At 37.6% G+C, this 17,651-nt stretch overlaps 1 protein-coding gene across 4 annotated transcripts in view; it reads right to left on the reverse strand.

Moving 5' to 3' along the window:
* Positions 1–12,523: 12,523 nt before the first annotated feature.
* Positions 12,524–17,651, reverse strand: part of PHF6 (PHD finger protein 6) — a 47,214-nt gene continuing 42,086 nt past the window's right edge. For 3 of the 4 annotated variants that reach the window (XM_087426887.1, XM_004437260.3, XM_014792768.2), the window contains 2 exons: positions 15,359–15,488; positions 12,524–15,036 (listed from right to left, as the gene is read on the reverse strand). In XM_087426887.1, coding sequence (XP_087283013.1) covers positions 15,359–15,488 — 130 coding nt within the window. In that variant the 3' untranslated portion in view covers positions 12,524–15,036. The remainder of the gene's footprint in view (positions 15,037–15,358; positions 15,489–17,651) is intronic. The other variant, XM_087426886.1, reaches the window with a different exon arrangement.

A 17,651-nucleotide genomic window follows, 5' to 3' on the forward strand; every position in this document is an offset into this window, starting at 1 on the left:
CTACTCATTAAAAGCTATCGCTTCACTTTTTGCCATGTACGAGAAAACTTGAAATAAAAATGAGCAAATGAATTTTGAAGAAAAGTCATTTGTTCTAAACAAAAGTCACTCACAGAGCAATATGTGTTAATACCCTCTCTGCAGCTGCACCCCGCTAAATCATCATCTTTGGGCCCAGTCTTCTTAAAATGACTACAAACCTTTGAGGTAGATGCTGATGCTGTCTCTGCAGATTTATACCTTCTGGTTTTCATGTGGTCAGGGATACCAATGTGCCCTATGCTCGTGGGTATGATAAATGTCAACAAATGTTTTGTTCATGTTACACATTCATGATCAAGTTTCTTGAGTAACAAATTGGGTATTTAATTTTTCATTAATTATGCACTTTAGTTTTTGGACTCACCTGCTGAAAGGGTGGACTGCAAATTTTAAAAAAATAAAGGGTTGTAGATTTGCACCATATAATGAATGACATAGCCATTGTACCAAGAGCATTCAGACTACTGGCCGTATGTTCTATGGCAGGACTCCTCAGCCTCTATATTTCCTGAAAATATTTTACATACACGTAAATATGTAATTTCCTACATCCACTGGCCTACCGACTGGTGGCCTGGCAGCTTCACGTATCTTGCAGGCTTTGGCCTTGGCTGGCACACCCAGTGTCCAGCAAGGGGCACAATGGTGAATGCTCCTCCCCATCCCCCGCAACCCGGGGACAAGAATGAGTCCGTTGTCTCTAACTCCTAGCGTCTGAGTACACTTGCTTTGTTATCAGCGAATGCCCAGCACACCGTCCTTGAGAGGGAGGTGTTAGTTATATTGCATTTGGAAAAGATTAGGAAAAGGGAGAAGGGTTATCACTGGTTGTCGTTTAGGTTTAACTCTGTATTAAAGTGAGAACTTGGTTCTTTGTATATGCATCTCACAAGCTAGTAGACGAGACCAAGGTTGAAGCTGGAACTAAAAAGTGGTGGTTCAACAGACCCATCCTGGTTTATTTCAATTCAACTATTAATACTTACATTTCATGGGAAAGTGAAAAATTTGGGACAAATGCTAAATTGGTCAAGATGCCAGCATAACAGACACAAACTGGACTGTCCTGGGCAAACTGGAATGTGTAGTCCCCCTACAATGGTATAGGGCCAGTGTGGGGGGTGCTTCCCAATGCTGCTGATGGCAGCTCTTAAACTGCAGTATCCCAATCTCTGACCACAATTTTCTTCTCTCCGGTTCTCTTTGGCCACCCTGCCTAGCATAATGGTGCCTCAGATTCATGGGAGATCTCCAATTCTATGGTCTATCACCCTGCTCCTGGCTTCCCTTACTTCCTTTACTTCCCAGTTCAGTTTGGATCCTACCTGAAACCACTCTCTCACCAACTGCCGGAAGTCCTTTGTGCCCTTCTAATTCTGCTCTGCCAAGATGGCACAGCCACTCCCTGGCTCAACCCCACAGCCTGTTTTGTCTACCCCTACTAGGCTGCAGAGTGCTGCTGGAGAAAATCCTACAACTATGGAGATTGGTTTCTCTAAAAGATTCATGGTCTCAAAGCTCAACTGGGCCCTAAACACCCCTCCACAATCCTTTACAAGCCCTTGGTCAGCTCCCCCTCTTATTCTCCTCAGGAATGTTCTTAACATTTGTCCCCATTCAACCCCATCATCCTCACTCCAGAAATACAGACTCAACTCATTAACTTATGAAGATATTGAAAGAATCAGGCATGAACCACATCAATTCCCTTGTATCCACATCTACACTGCTTCTTGCCCTCTTTCCTCCAGGCCCAGAGGTGAGGAGTCCCTCCATGCTTCCTCTATCCATTTTCTCACTTCTCATTTCCTCCTCAACAAACTCACTGCAGTCTGTCTTCTGCACCCACCATTGTACTGAAACAGCTTTGACAAAGAACACCATTGACAGCTATCTTGCCAAATCCAATGGAAACTATTTTTGGCCTTATATAACTGTCCTTGCTATTCCTTTTGAAACTATTTACCACTTTGTTCTTGAATCTATTTCTTTGGCTTCTGGGATACCACCCTCCTCAATCTCCTACTTCCCTATTTCTTCTTGTTTTCTCTCTCAACATTTTCAGTATACCCTTCCCCAGTGTTAACATTCAATATAACCACACCCAGCACAATGATCAAATTCAGGAAATTAACATTGATATAACAGTATTAACTAATCTAGAACTCATTTAAATTTCACCAATTGTCTCATTAATGTTCTTTTTCTGGACCAGAATCCAATCTAGTGGCACATATTGCATTTCCTTCAGTCTCCATTCTGGAACAGTTCTTCAGTCTTTGTCATGACTAGACATTTTTGAAGGGCACTGGCCAGTTATTCTGTAGAATTTCCCACAATTTGGGTTTGTCTGACGTTACATCATTAAATTTCAGGCGTTCCATTCTGGGCCAGAAATACAACAGTAGCGATGGTGTGTCCTTCACAGTGCTTCATATTAGGAGGCACATGCTATTGACTTGTCCCATTATTGATATTAATTTGGATTTTTTTTTTGAGGAAGATTGGCCCTGAGCTAATATCTGTTGCCAATCTTCCTTTTTTTCTTTTTTCTCCCCAAAGCCCCCAGTACATAGTTACATATCCTAGTTGTAGGTCCTTTTAGTTCTTCTATGTGGGACGCTACCTCAGCATGGCTTGATGAGCTGTGCCTAGGTCCGCGCCCAGGATCTGAACCGGTGAGCCCCAGGCCGCCTAAGCGGAGTGCGTGAACTTAACTGCTGTGCCAGCGGCCCGGCCCCTAATTTGGATTTCTTAGCTAAGGCGGTATCTGCCAGGTTTCTTCACTATAAAGACAGTATTTTTCCCTTTGTAATTAATAAGGATTGAGAGGAATGATACTTTCAGACTACGTAAATATTCTGTTCCTCATCAAACTTTCACCCACTAATTTTAGTATCCATTGATGATTCTTGCCTGAAATAATTATTACTGGGGTGTTTGTTGAATGTTGATTTTTCCATTAACATCATTCCTTCTTAATTTATTGGTTGGAATGCTACTGTAATGGAGAGCTCTCCCTTCTCCCCATTCATTATTTATTAAATTATTTACATCATCATAGACTCAGGGATTCCAATTTTATCCATAGGTAATGATGCATTAGTAGCTTTAATTGCTTTGTTGCCCAAATTGCCCATGATTTGGCTATTTGGAGTCCCTCTATGTTGGTTTATGTGTCTTTTTGCTATTTCCCTATCATTCTTTGAGCACTTTCTTAATTTCCGGTACCCCACGATAGCTGAGGCTCATCTTCTCCTTTCTCTAGCCTAGCCTTGGAATCAGCTATTTTTCTAAAGAGTCCTGGTTCCTTTAATTGGAGAGCAGTATTAGGAATCAAGCTCTGGACACTAGGTTATAACATTTAAATCATGATGGTAAAAATCAACAGTGTCTTATAACAAGCTTTTTAAAAGTAATTATATTTTAAAAACTAAGATATTTAAGGGGTTCAATAATAGTTTTGTGATTGTATTTTTTAAGTCTTTGTGTTTTAGAGATATATAACTACATATATATATAAAATGATATGATGTCTAGGATTTGCTTCAACATAAACCATGGTGTGTGAGAGGGGAATAAGTAGGGGTATATACGAAACAAGACTGGGAATTACATGATAATTGTTGAAGCTGCATAATGTGTTCACGGTAAAAACTTTCTGCAGGGCATTTAGCCATATGAATTAATGGACTTTTAAAAAATGTGCACAAAACTTTGACTTGGGAATTTCTGTTTAGAGATTTATCTTAAGGAGATAATCAGACAAGGACAGAAAAGTGTATATATAAGAATATTCATCTCAGCATTATTTTTAGACATTTGTTACCCATACATCCTATAAGAAAAAAAGAAATTTTACTTCAACAAAATGAAAAAGGAATCTAAGATAGATGAGGACATGAAATACAAAGAAAACAGTGACAGATGAAGGGTGAAAACAGCTCAAAAGATCAATTTCCTCTATTTTGGGTGTACTTCAGTGGAAAACGTTGAGAATCCTCCTGATTCTCAGTTCCCTGATTCCTGAATGGGCAAGGAGAGAGTTCTCTCTACGCCACCCGATCCAAAGAGAGTGTATACTCTTTCCTCCAGATGTGGTTCCTTAATGAAATAGCCTGATGACTCCCCAAGGCTTACTCCTGTTCCCTGAGTTTGGACCTTCTTCAGGCTCCCTTAATAAAAGCTGCTGTTTCTGCTGGTGATTAACTTTTTAAAAAAATAATAATTTTAAAATTATAGAAAAGTTGTAAGAATAGTACAAAGAACTCCCTTCACAAGATTCACCAACTTGTGACATTTTGCCCCATTTGCTTTATCTCTTTTTATACGCACGCACACACACACACACACACACTTTTTTTTCTGAACCAGTTAAAATGCAGACATGACACCCCTTTACTCCTAAACACTTCAGTATGTATTTTCTAAGAACAAGGATATTCTCTTATGTAATTATAATTATCAAAAATCCAGAAATTACTGACACAATAATAACATCTAATATTCAATCCATATTTACATTTAGTTAATAGTCCCCAAAATGTCCTTCATAGCAAGAATTTTTTTTCTGAACCAGGATCCAATTCAGGATCACGCATTACTTTTAGCTGTCATGTCTCTTTAGTCACCTTTAATGTGCAACAGTTCTTCAGCCTTTGTTTTTCAAGACATTGATTTTTTTGAAGAGTACAGGCCAGTTATTCTGTAGAATATTCTTCAATCTGGGCGTCTCTGCCATTTCTTCATGATTAGATTAGCACTGCTTGCAATAGCAGAATAGCAACAACACCTGGAAACAACTTAACTATCTAAGGATAGGGAAATGGTTAAATAAACCACAGTACATCCACAAAATGGATTGTTATGCAACCAATAAGAATGATTAGAGTATATTTACTGACCTGTGAAGATATTTCCAATTTTTAAATGAAAAAAGCAGAATACAACTTAGTAGGTATGAGTCCATTTTACATAATTACATATACGCATATGCTTAGAAACATTTGAAGATTTTACAAAAAATATAATGGTGACCTATGGTTTGTAGGATTATGGGATACTTAACATTTTTATTTTTACTAATCTGTATTTTCTAATTTCGGTATAAGGAGCATCAATTCATCTGTGAATAGTGAAAATATAAAAAACTTTTGAAAGTGACAGGACAGCTTCACTTTTATATCTGAAGGATCGCTGTGTGAAAAACGGAATGGCTATTACTTTTCTGCTAAAAAAAAAAAAAGCACTAATATCTACCATGAACCAGCTAATTTCACTTAAAATCACTTTATCTCATTTGTTCTTTAAGACAACCCAGTGGTGTAAGGGACATTATCCCCATTTTGACAGATGGGACGGGGGCTAAGGCTGAGGGAGGGGAGGGGACCTTGCTTAGAGTTACTACTCCTATTTTACCAGCAGCAAAACCAGGGCTTTCAGACCATAAAGCCCTTATTTTCTCCACCTCACATCGCTCCTGTGTGCTCCCTTTTCAGCTGTCTGCTGCCTGACTCCATCTGGATATGGGGCGTGGAATTTTGACAGCAATTCCCCAGCTTTTGTTCTTACCATCGTACATCTGGTGATTTTCATAGGTTTTATGAGTAGGCATATGCCTTAACTTTTATTTTTTCTACTAAACAAGAATTACATATGTTTATCTAAGTACATAAATGGATTTTGCTTTCTGATGGGCTTCAGGCTTTGAGTTGTCTTTACCACGTGGCATTTTTCACAAGCAAGTTAAGTTGGTTTATCAATTCCATTACCACTGGACACCACTGGCCTCAATGCCCTATTTCTCTCAACTTTCCCTTCCACCCTTTTACCTCCCTGGTGCCTAGAATTTGCCCCACCCTTATATCTGAGGGTCTTTCTTGTGCCAAGGAAAGACTACATTTTGCATAGATCCCTATTAAATCTCTGCTAGTGGAGTGGAGGTAGGCAGTCCCAGCCGACTGACTTTTCAAACTTGGTCCTATCATCTAATGTGTTAATCTTACTCTTGAGTCATCTGCAAAAGCAGATTAGCAGAAGACCATGTGATGGTCCTTGGAATGTCAGGGACATTAAAGTCAAGAAGTGAAGTAAGATAAGAACTGAAAAGCGCCTGTTGGCTTTAACAACAATTACTGGTGGACTTTGCTGAAGTGGTTTTAGTGTAGTTGAGAGAAGTCGAGGGGTATAGACTGAAGCGAGTGCAGTCAGCTGAGGAATGGGTAATAAAAATATGAAAGTGGAGACATCAAGTGGGGACTTGACTTTCAAGAAAATTATATGAGGAGAGAAACGGTAAAACTAGAAAGGAACACAGGAACAAGGGACAGTGTTATCAGGGGATGGGAGAGTCTGAAGTCTGTGTTCCCGCCTTTAATCCTCACAAGTCTATGATGATGTAGTACTATTTTTACCTGCATTTTAAAGATGAGATAATGGAGGTGGAGATTCTGTAACTTAATCAAGGTTACATGGAATCTGAACCAAGGCCACCAAAATCTAGAGTCCATATACTTATGTCTGTAATAGTTCCTAAGTATAACTGGAAGGACAATCAAGTAAAAAGGACTGAAGACTGATGTGGAGAACTTGAGACTAAACACCAATATTTCTGGTGGCATCAGGCTGCACTGAGCAGGTCATCTTCCCCAGATGTAAGGGTGGGGTGAACTCCAGGCACAGGGGAGGTAAAGGGGTGGAAGAGAATTAAGAGAAAGTGGGAAGTTGAGGCCAGTGGTGTCAAGAGGTAAAGGAGGTGATTAACCATCTCATCTAAACTGAGTAGTTAAGAAAGCGAGGCCAAGACCTGCCCAGTAAAGAAAATGAAAGAACTAAGAGTCTGATGAACATGGGCAGAGTGGAAAGAGAAGGTAGGAATCTGGGCAAAAAGTTAAAAAAGAAAAGCAAAAAAACAGTAGAATCCAAACTAGTTTATCAGCAGTAAGAATAGAAAGGATGGATCCAAAAGACAGAATGACAGATTCTGAGCAATTTAGCAAGCAGGTGTGGAGATCAAAGCAGACCAATTGTAGCCCTACTGACTGATTGTGCCATTCACAAATAAGATAAAATTCAGGTCAGGACAATTTAGTTTGAGACTCATGCTTGAGTAGCCAGCAGATTGGGTAAAAATGTCCGGAGAATAGTTGAGACTCAGCATGGAGCTTCAGTGGGTGGAGCAAACAGTGGATAGGGAATGAGACTCATCAGTGGAACACACAGGTGACAACTGTAGCAGTAGATTGTGGTGACAAGTGAGAACAATACAAGATGGCAAAGACCAGAACACCGTGAAACACTGACATCAGGGTAGGGAGAAGGTCAGGAAAGGAGTGGTCTTGAAGGAGTGGTACAGATAACGGAAATTACAGCAAGAGAGTTTCCAGGAGGGCATCAAAGGAAAAAAAGAGTCAAGACGTGAATGTTTCAAGTTTTGTGTCAATCTTTCTAGGAAGTGGCTTACAAACAGTTGGCTGCATTTCCAAGTTTCACGGAATGGCGTGACTCCAGAAATTAAATGCTGTAAAGGCTGCCTAAATCATCTCTCTCGTACCCTGCCTCTTCCCAAGGGAGAAAGAAAATCTGTCAGGCCTTTCTCCTAAGCAACATATGTTTTCTTTAACCCCTCTCCCTGTGTCCCCGCCCCCACCCCCAGCATACTGGATAACTGCCCTAAGCTGTTTGGGCATGTGGGAAAGGTTGAAATGCTTAAGAACAACTCTTCTAAGGGAGGTCTGGAAAGATCGCTGTATTTGAGGATAATGCCAAAATTCCAGCTCTCTGATCTGCAAACTTTCAGAAATTGCTTATCTTTTGTGCTTGCTCTCTAACCAAGAACATATGAGGCCAGGGTCCAAAGAATTATTGCTTCTTGGTAATACTAAATCAATACTAAATATAGAACATAAGCCTATTGGGCTTAAGGATTAGGAACGTTTGAAAACAAGCGTTTGTGTTAATTGTCTGGCTAACCTCTGAGATGAAAATACCAGCAGTCTCCACGACTGCTGCAGTTTGAAGTTACAAAAATAATTCTCTAGTGTAGTCATCCTGTTTTGTCGCCCCTCCTTAAAGACTTAGTTATCTCATAAACATATGAAAAAAGAGTGGAAGGAAACATGATTAAAGGTTGAATTATTGGTAAAACATTAAAAAATTATTTTTGTAACGTTATACATCTGACTTAAATCTTTCTAAATAAAATAGTTGTTTTGCTAATGTTATAAATACCTAATTAGCATAAAATAGGATTTTGAGAATTAGAAAAAACTAATTTTCATGTGGCATCAATTCATCCTTGACTACATTCAATTTATTCTTTATTTAGAAATGTTCGTGTTGACTGACCAGCATAACTGAATATTCATGTTATTTTCACCAACAATTTATTTCCAGACACGTAGGTAATTGTTGCTTGAAATTCTTAAACGAAAAAAATCATTTTCTAGCAAATGAGTTAAAAGCATGATATGTACAAATCAAGTCAATTTTTCTGGTTAGTCTTAGATTTTATTTATACAAGGACAAAACAACTGTTGAAAAGTGAAAAGTTCAAATGGTTTGATCTTGTTTTTACATAATGAACACATTCATGATTTGGAGAGTGAGAACCATCACATCAGACAAAGGTCATAGGAATTCTCCAACAAAACAGTACTTCGAGTGCACTGAACCGAGCCAAATATGACCCTAGACACACAGAGAAGCAGATCCATCTGGCAACAACAAACAGCTATGAGGAATCTGTCACTTTTCAGAAAGCAGAAGGAAGAGAAATGACTCACCAATTCCTACTGTTAATAATACATACGAAGCAAACCTTTTGACTTAACCTTTTCACAAATGAAATAGTATCCAGTTTCCCAAAGACAATTCATATTTCACTTTGAGATATAGTCTATATGGTCTTTACAACAAAATTAAAATCCCATAAGATTTTCTGTAGAGCACGTATGTTGTTTTTTTTTTTTTTTTAAAGATTTTTTATTTATTTATTTTTCCCCCAAAGCCCCAGCAGATAGTTGTCTGTCATAGCTGCACATCCTTCTAGTTGCCGTATGTGGGACGCGGCCCCAGCATGGCCAGAGGAGCGGTGCGTTGGTGCGCACCCGGGATCCGAACCCGGGCCGCCGGCAGCACAGTGCGCGCACTTAACCGCCAAGCCACGGGGCCGGCCCACGTATGTTGTTTTTTAAAAAAAGGTACCATATCATTAAAAAGCATTCCTTTGGAGTGGAGAAGCAAGGAAGCTTAATCCCTATATATCGACTTTTAAATTGGTACAAATTTTTTGGATGGCAATTTTTATCAAACTTTTAAATGTACATACCTTTTCCTTAGCAGTTCCACCTCTGGAAATTTAGCCTAAGAAATCACTTGCATAATAACCTGAAGAAGTATGTGAGACTGGCTAGGACAATTCCAGTTCATCTAAACACTGCAATACCATGGAGCTGCTGAACAGAATGTGAGAACTCTAGTTGTACTGACACCTTGTAGTGCTGTCCAAGGGAAAAAGACCAGGTGCAGAACTGTAGGTACGGTATGGTCCTATTTACAGTAAAAACAAGTGTGTAAGGTACATATACACACAAGCGTTCAGGATACACATCAAATACCGGGAGTAGGCTTGTGGGGAAGGGGGGATTTTCATTTTGCTTTATGTATCTTTGTATATTTTAATTTTGTACAATGACCACATATTACTTTTTTTTTAATTGAGGTAAAATTCCCATAACGTAAAATTCATACTTTTAAAGTGTATAATTTGTGGTTTTTAGTATATCCACAAAGTTGTATAACCATCACCACTATCTAATTCCAGACGTTTTCATCACCCCAAAAGGAATCCCCATACCTGTTAACAGTCACTTCTCATTCCCCTCTCTCTGCAGCCCCTGGCAACCACTAATCTGAATTCTGTCTCTATGGATTTGTCTCTTGTGACATTTCATATAAATGGAACCATGCAGTATGTGACCCTTTGTGCCTGGCTTCTTAGCATAATGTTTCCAAGGTGCATCCACGTTGTGGCAGATATTAGTACTTCATTTCTTTTTATGGCTATATATGACTTTTATAAATAAAAAAATCTGTAAACAGCTGATTTTAAAAATACTCAGAAATAGAAAAATCTTACCCTTTTGTATAAATCACTTTACAGAAACTCAACAACTCTAAATCCAATGTCTATATTAAAGTACAGTTTATTTCTATCTCCCTACTCCTAACACTCCCTTGAATATCTCCTCTCTCAGGTCCCATTTAAAAAGTTGCCCCTTCAAACAGTATTTTTGTTCTCACATAAGTTTATTAGACTATTATCATTCACATAGCAGACCTAGTTAGCACTTTGCCCAGCTGCATCTTCCCTATCTCCCTGCCACTGCCCCCCCAAAGTAAAAACATATTTATACCCACAGAAATATAGACAAAGGTATCATTTGGATGTTTATGGCTCTCCTATCTTTTGACAAGGACCCAGGTCTGACTGTCTGACTTCAGTACACTGACCATACGTAGAGCATGTCTGCTACAGTGTAACACTTCAAAATGCTATCATGACTTTCACAGTAACTGCTACTTTACAGTTTTCATCTTCTGAATAAAAATCAGAAATAAATTTTTGCCTTACGTCCTTAATGTCTATTATCAGAACAAGGCAAAATTATGTAACACTGGATGATATAAAAGCAGCACTCTGTCTCCACAACTGAGGACTCTAAGAGGGACTGGGTTTTTCCCTTCAAAAGATGGCCTGGCCATTTGCTGGCCACAGAATTTTCCTAGGAAATTCTGCCAGGTTTATGCTTTGGAATGACCTCAGTTAACTGCTGCTGACTACAGCTGAAAAAAGAAAACAAAAAAAACCCCCAAACTCCCAGCTGTCAATAGTTTCAATTAGCTGAAGAAAACCCCATAACTCCCTTCTCCATATTTTTATGGTGGTAATTAAAATGAAACTAAATAATAGATTTTGTTGTTGTTGTTATTATTTATTTATTTATTTTTCCCCCAAAGCCCCAGTAGATAATTGTATGTCATAGCTGCACATCCTTCTAGTTGCTGTATGTGGGACGTGGCCTCAGCATGGCCGGAGAAGCGGTGCGTCGGTGCGCGCCCGGGATCCGAACCCGGGCCGCCAGCAGCGGAGTGCGTGCACTTAACCGCTAAGCCACAGGGCTGGCCCTAAATAATAGATTTTACACACATACACACACCAAGCACTACTAGGTAACATCTACAGTAAAGCACACCATCCTATAGTTCCAGCATTAATCAGAACCTGTTACTTGATTTTTTTCCTCTTGCGTAGTAATGCAGGTTAGGAACTATGTGTATGGAATGAGCATATTCCACTAATTAAAACTTTGATTTATGTCCTGGATATGAGCACCTCAGTATATGAGCACTGTACTAGAAGTAAGCTGTCCATGGTAAAGGGAATAAATTTAAATCTATAAGGTGGAATCTCTTTATGACAAGGGTATTAATCTTGCACCCTTATTACCAATCAGATAAACTATACTAGGAGTTTTGGTTTATTTTCAAAATCACCTTCTAACCAGGTTTCAGAGGATCTGATTTAAGCCATACATATCTGAATCATGTAATAATAAAATAACTTTTATTGTAACTATTGTACTTAAAAGATTGCTGTTTTTCTCCATAATAAAAGCTTTTATGTTGTGAAACTTTGAAATGAACTCAAATTCACATTTTTCTCTCTCTCATACTTGCTTAACGACAAGTTATTAAACAAACTAGGCATTTCACCTTGAAATAAAGCAAAACTAAAAGGAACATAATACTATTGCTGTTACAAATAAGCTTTGTTATCCTTTTCACAAAAAAGACATACAAACATGAAAGTCATAACTCATTTATTGAATGAATAGTATATGCAAGAATACCAATAAAAGGAAACTAATACTACAAACTACAATTTTGAAAATAAAGCCAATATAACAGGAACAAAATATACATAACATGAGAGGAATGTTTGATTTTGACCCATAATGCATTCCTTATCTTTACAATTAACCTAAATGTCTGTTAGAACAAAACTGTATACCTTGGTCTAACTTGAGCGCTTTTTAAAAAAAGCAACAACATTCTAGAACACTTTTCTTTTGCTTTGAGATATTTAAGATTCACACATTTGTTCAAGTACATAGATTCTGATTCAACAGTAGATCTACATATCTTGTTATTCTCTTAATATCTTGAGTAGCATGTACTCCTGAGCAAGTACTATCTGAAATTCTAAAATTGCTGATCTTTGAAATAAAATGTATTTCAGTTGTGGGTTTTTAATAAATTGAGATGAAAGTAAAATTCACCCCCACCCCCTCCCCAGGAACAAAGAGCTCTTATTAAAGTATAGAAACTCAAGTCTATCTTTCTACTCTAAAGAACATTTCTTACTAACATTTCTGGTAAGGCAATAAATGCTCCAGAATAATCTTCAATATACGCTTGCAAAGATTACACTGTTTAATATCAATAACAAAAACAAAACAAAAAAAGGAAAAAAAGAAAAAAGGAAAGAAAGAAAAGACGCTTCAAAATTTCAAGCTAAAATATGCATAAAAGACAGTCATGGCAGTATTTTTTGAAATGATGTAAATGTTATATACTTATCAAATAATGTCATGCTTATTAAAACTACAGTTAAGGACTCAAGAGATGAACAGTAAATACACTGCTGAGGTCCATTTTTCTAAATATTCATACCACAATGTAATTACTACCCAGAAGATAATGATGCTACTTGGGAACATAAGTACTGTACAATTTTTACATTGTAAGGCACTTTTACTCAGCATGTGACGAAAACATTGATAGAGAATCAAAATATTGGAGGTTTACAACCAAAGGTGATTTTTCATGTGACTTCAATTTACATGTCAATTTTTAATGAAAGACTTAAGCCAATCACACCACAGTGAGAAAAATAGGTAGCCAGCCACTTATCTAGCCAACCAAAAGGTAAAGTGCTATTCTGGTTGCTAGTGGCAGAGAAAGGGTTGAAGAAACCCATAAAAAGTCATACACTTTATTACATAACAAATCCATCAACTGACAGCTATAATATTTGAAGTCCATTACATGATTATTGACTGGCCATTATTACCCAAGCACCTTCCATTTTTCCTAAAAACATGATTACAGTAGTTGTCCAAAAATGAAGGTGCTCTCGTGTTCCATGGGTAAGTCTATGGCACACAATGTAAAAATGATCTAGACACAGTGATTCAAAGATTTAAAATAACGGGTTTCAAGCTGTTGTAAGGAAATAAAGTACAGATCCTTTGGGAAAAGTCACATAGCTTGGTAAACAAACATCTAGATCTGTCGTTGCACTTCAAGTCATGGTGAATTTTGAAAATTCATCACATACACACAAAAAACCCAATGGCATATTTAGAGCAAAAAGAGAAAAACACATAGGGCAACCCACTACTAAAGCTAATTTCCTTCTAAAAATAATAAAAGATGGTTAAAATAAAGCAATCATCAAGTCCCTTGATTTAAGTAAATGTGTGAATGCACACGACAAATGTGACTTTAAGGGACTAGCAGTTAAAAACAATCAATCATTAAGCACAGTGTAATTTTCCACCTGTTACATTTTTAAAATGCTTTTCCATAAGCTGCAGAATATCTTGATGTACAGTCAAGTTAACATGTTATTTCTTGTTTGCTAATTTGCTTTAATGTGGTAGGTTAACTAATAACTCAGAAATCAGAATCCCTACCCTTGATATTGAGGTGCTATGGTAATATTAGGCAGACCACAACTAACGTTTTTTGGTTTTGCCATAAAGAAATATATAAACGTGCTTCAGCAGATAAGTGGAAGAAAATATCACTAGGCTAGAAATGCCAGTATGAAAATCCTTTCTAAAAAGCTGGGTTCTTAGGCTTTGAGAAACAATTCTGATGATCAATAAAACACCATCAAGCCCTACCAGAAGAAAAGTGGGGCACCAGAGTCTATTTAATAGATGAGCAAAGCAATGAATGAAAACATGAAAAATATTAAATAAAGTTTCTAAAATAGTGGTCACAAAATTAAAAATAAATACTGTTTTATGCAAAGACTGTTTTTTACTCCTGTAGCATGAGACTTCTTTACATACTTTGAGCCAATATATGAAGTGTTCCACACAACACGGCACTTGAGAGGAACGGGTTTCAGACCTGGTGGCTAAAGTCCTTAGTGAGTGCTAACCCTTTACATCTTAAAGAGGTTTAATTTGCTGTTGCCAAATGTTAGTTTAAACTTGAAAGGATCCAATCATTTTGCTAGAAGCTCTTCATATGACATGAAAAGAGAAGAGGTTTACTGTCAATTTTGGCATAAGCGCTGGAGCTCATAGCTTATAATCACCAGTTGCCCGAGTCCATGCTGGTCAGTGAGAACAACTCTAACAGGAACCAAACGAAAAGCTTTAGCACACTTCTTGGAAGAGATTTTTAGCATGTGCTGTCAAAGCCAAGAGAAAAAGAAGGTTCTCTTCATTTCTAGCCTCCATTACTTGAGTGTGAAAAAAAATTCACAAATTACCATGTGTTGCCACCAGAGGCATGTTTGCACTGTAAAGTGAAATTTGCTTATGCTTTCCCTTGAGTATGACTCCACTAAACAAACTTAGACACCCTAAACAGTAGAACTTTGTTCAGTCCAGAAATATAGCTTACTTCATTTCAATGTCTGCTTTAACTGTTGACACCATACACAGGGTTAATAGTGTTTCAATTGCTTCCCAGAAACTGCAAACTACGGCTACGTAATATCAACATGTCAAACTCTGCCATCTAGTGAAGGCTCATAAAACAAACAAGACGTTTTTAGGCAATTCAATGAAGGATCTAAGAGTTGGGCAGTAAAAAGTTACAAACCCTTCTTGATTTTAGAAAACAGTGAAAAAAGAATAGTAGTTATGGATGTCTTATTCATTCCCAGTTTTCTAACTCTGTCCCATGAACCTGTTTAAAAGATGATAAAAAAATGTAAAATATGATGCTTGAGGGGAACACAATAAAAATAATGTTATTGAGGAGCGAGAATATCTGACTGGTTTGACATTACAACTACATTTATTGATAAAGTGGATAGCTTGTTTTTACTGTTACAAAATCAGCTAGTTAAAAAAACTATGCAAGCCTACACAATCCTCAGCATTCTAGTAACATGCTTAACTAAACATAATAGCATTAAAAAAATCATACTGCACATCATTACTTCAACATGTATTTATCAGCGTGTATTGTATTCTGACAACAGATCCGATATAATTAACTTTCATACCTAATTTCCATTAAGTTGCTGCTGAGTTAGTTGTTGCTGATCAATTTCTACTTTTCCCCGGCTTTTACTCTCTCGTTCCTCATCTTCTTCATCTCTCTCATCATTTCCACTATGATTTTTACAATACAGTCTACAATGGTGAAAGATAAAAATCTCAAAATGTTTTGTCACTTTTGATGAGAATATATTTATATCATTAGTGGATGAGGTTGGTGCCCATTTAAAATATGGGTTTCCTCATCCATACTTTTAAAAACACTCCACAATTAGTTACAGGTCCATTTCTATCCAAAAGACAGGAAAGCACTCTATTAATGAGATAATAAAATTTCATCTGAAATAAAACCTCTGGTTAAGGATGAAAGCTAAGTTATCACATATGCCCAAATATAAGGCGATTCCTCCTTTTGCCCAATGAGATTAAAAACAAAGTTTTCAGCCAACTTCAAAATATCAACTTTCAGGTATATAGATGAAATAATCAAATTCTATAATGTTTCATGTACACAATTTAAAAGCACATTTTAGGAAATAATATAAATTCTATATATACTGCTGCTTTCCACTCACATTTCATGAAACAATTTTATTCAAACTCTTCAAATGCCTGTTCATCATTAGTGTCCCGGCCTTCATTAGAACACCTTTGCAAGCCGCCTAACAGTTTTCGAGGCACTGCATTTGGCTATGTCTCTCTTGATCTAGACTGTTTCCCCCAACTTCTTTTTTTCCCATGACACTGAATTTTTGGGAAGAGTTAGACCAGATACCTTGTCAACTATACCACATTTTGGATTTGACTAACTGTGGTACTGTTTTATTTCGTTGTCTCTCACCCCTATTTCCTATAAACTGGAAATAAGGTCTAAGGGCTTGGTTAGCTTTAGGTTCAACTTTTCTCTGTTAGTCCAGGATAGTTTGTAGGTGATTCTGCATACTTCAGGAAGCAGGTCATTTCAGAATGCCCCACTAGTAGTGATGCTGTTTGATCATTTGGTTAAGATGGTGATGATGGCCAGATTTTTCTCCATTGTAAAAGTAGGCTTTCCCCATTAAAATTAGCAAATAATCTCTGCTTTGATACTTTGACATCATGCTGTTCTGACATTTGCGTTCTTTTATGCTGTTCTTTTATTGCGTATAAACACTGTATACTTGAAATTCATTGTTTTTAATGAAAATAGCAATGCAGGTGGTTTTGGACAAAGGTTTAGGCCACTTTAATGTTTATGCACCAATATATTTTTTATAGTTAACCACCCCCACTGTAATCAAAGAAGGGTGGGCTGATCTGAACTCAGTTTTAGGTCAATTATACCTACAAGATGGTAAGATGGAACACTGCTTAAAAAATGTTCAGTGGATGCCCTCTTGTGGTCAGCAATGGATAAAAGACAATCGTATAGGAATTCATCTGCCACAAATGATCTAAAACTAGGTTTAACATGAGAAGTTTCTAACACGTGAGTAGCATAAAAAGCAGGGGTAGAGTTGGGGGGGCAACAATAACAACTGACTTCTGACCTAGTCGTGCTCATCATTTTTTTATTCTTAAAACATTTTCAAAGAACTATGGAAAATTTGTACTCTTCACACACTGCACACTGGGAATCACTTTTTTTAAAATCATGATTTCAAATACCAAGAGTGAGACTCCTACATAGTGCACCTATGAAGTATTGTCCCCCAAAATATAACCTGAATCTAATTAGGCCTTTGAACCAACTTACAAATTACAGGAAATATGGAGGGGTAGAGAAACAAGGTAAATGGTATCATGAAAAAGCAAACAGATAAACCTAGAATGTGGGACTTCTACAGGACAACTTAACGGACTTCTTCAACAAGTAGGGGAAAAAGGCGGGGCTGGAGTGGGGATTGCTCTATGTTAAGAGAGATTTATCTATTAGATAGAGACTATCATTAGATCGATACTAGAGAGACTAAGCAACATATCTATTAAATGCAACATAGGGGCATTCTATGTATTGAAATTTGAACAAATGAATCTAAAAAGACATTTTCAAGACAATTAGGGGCCGGCCCCGAAGCTTAGCGGTTAAGTGCGCGCGCTCCGCTACTGGCAGCCTGGGTTCGCATCCCGGGCGCGCACCAATGTGCTGCTTCTCGGGCCGTGCTGAGGCCGCGTCCCACACACAGCAACTAGAAGGATGTGCAACTACGACATACAACTATCTACTAGGTCTTTGGGGGAAAAAAAGGAGGAGGATTGGCAATAGATGTTAGCTCAGAGCCGGTCCTCCTCAGCAAAAAGAGGAGGATTGGCACAGAT

The sequence above is a fragment of the Ceratotherium simum genome, chromosome X (genome assembly GCF_057802395.1).
Source record: "Ceratotherium simum simum isolate JZ-2026a chromosome X, ASM5780239v1, whole genome shotgun sequence".
NCBI lineage: Eukaryota > Metazoa > Chordata > Mammalia > Perissodactyla > Rhinocerotidae > Ceratotherium > Ceratotherium simum.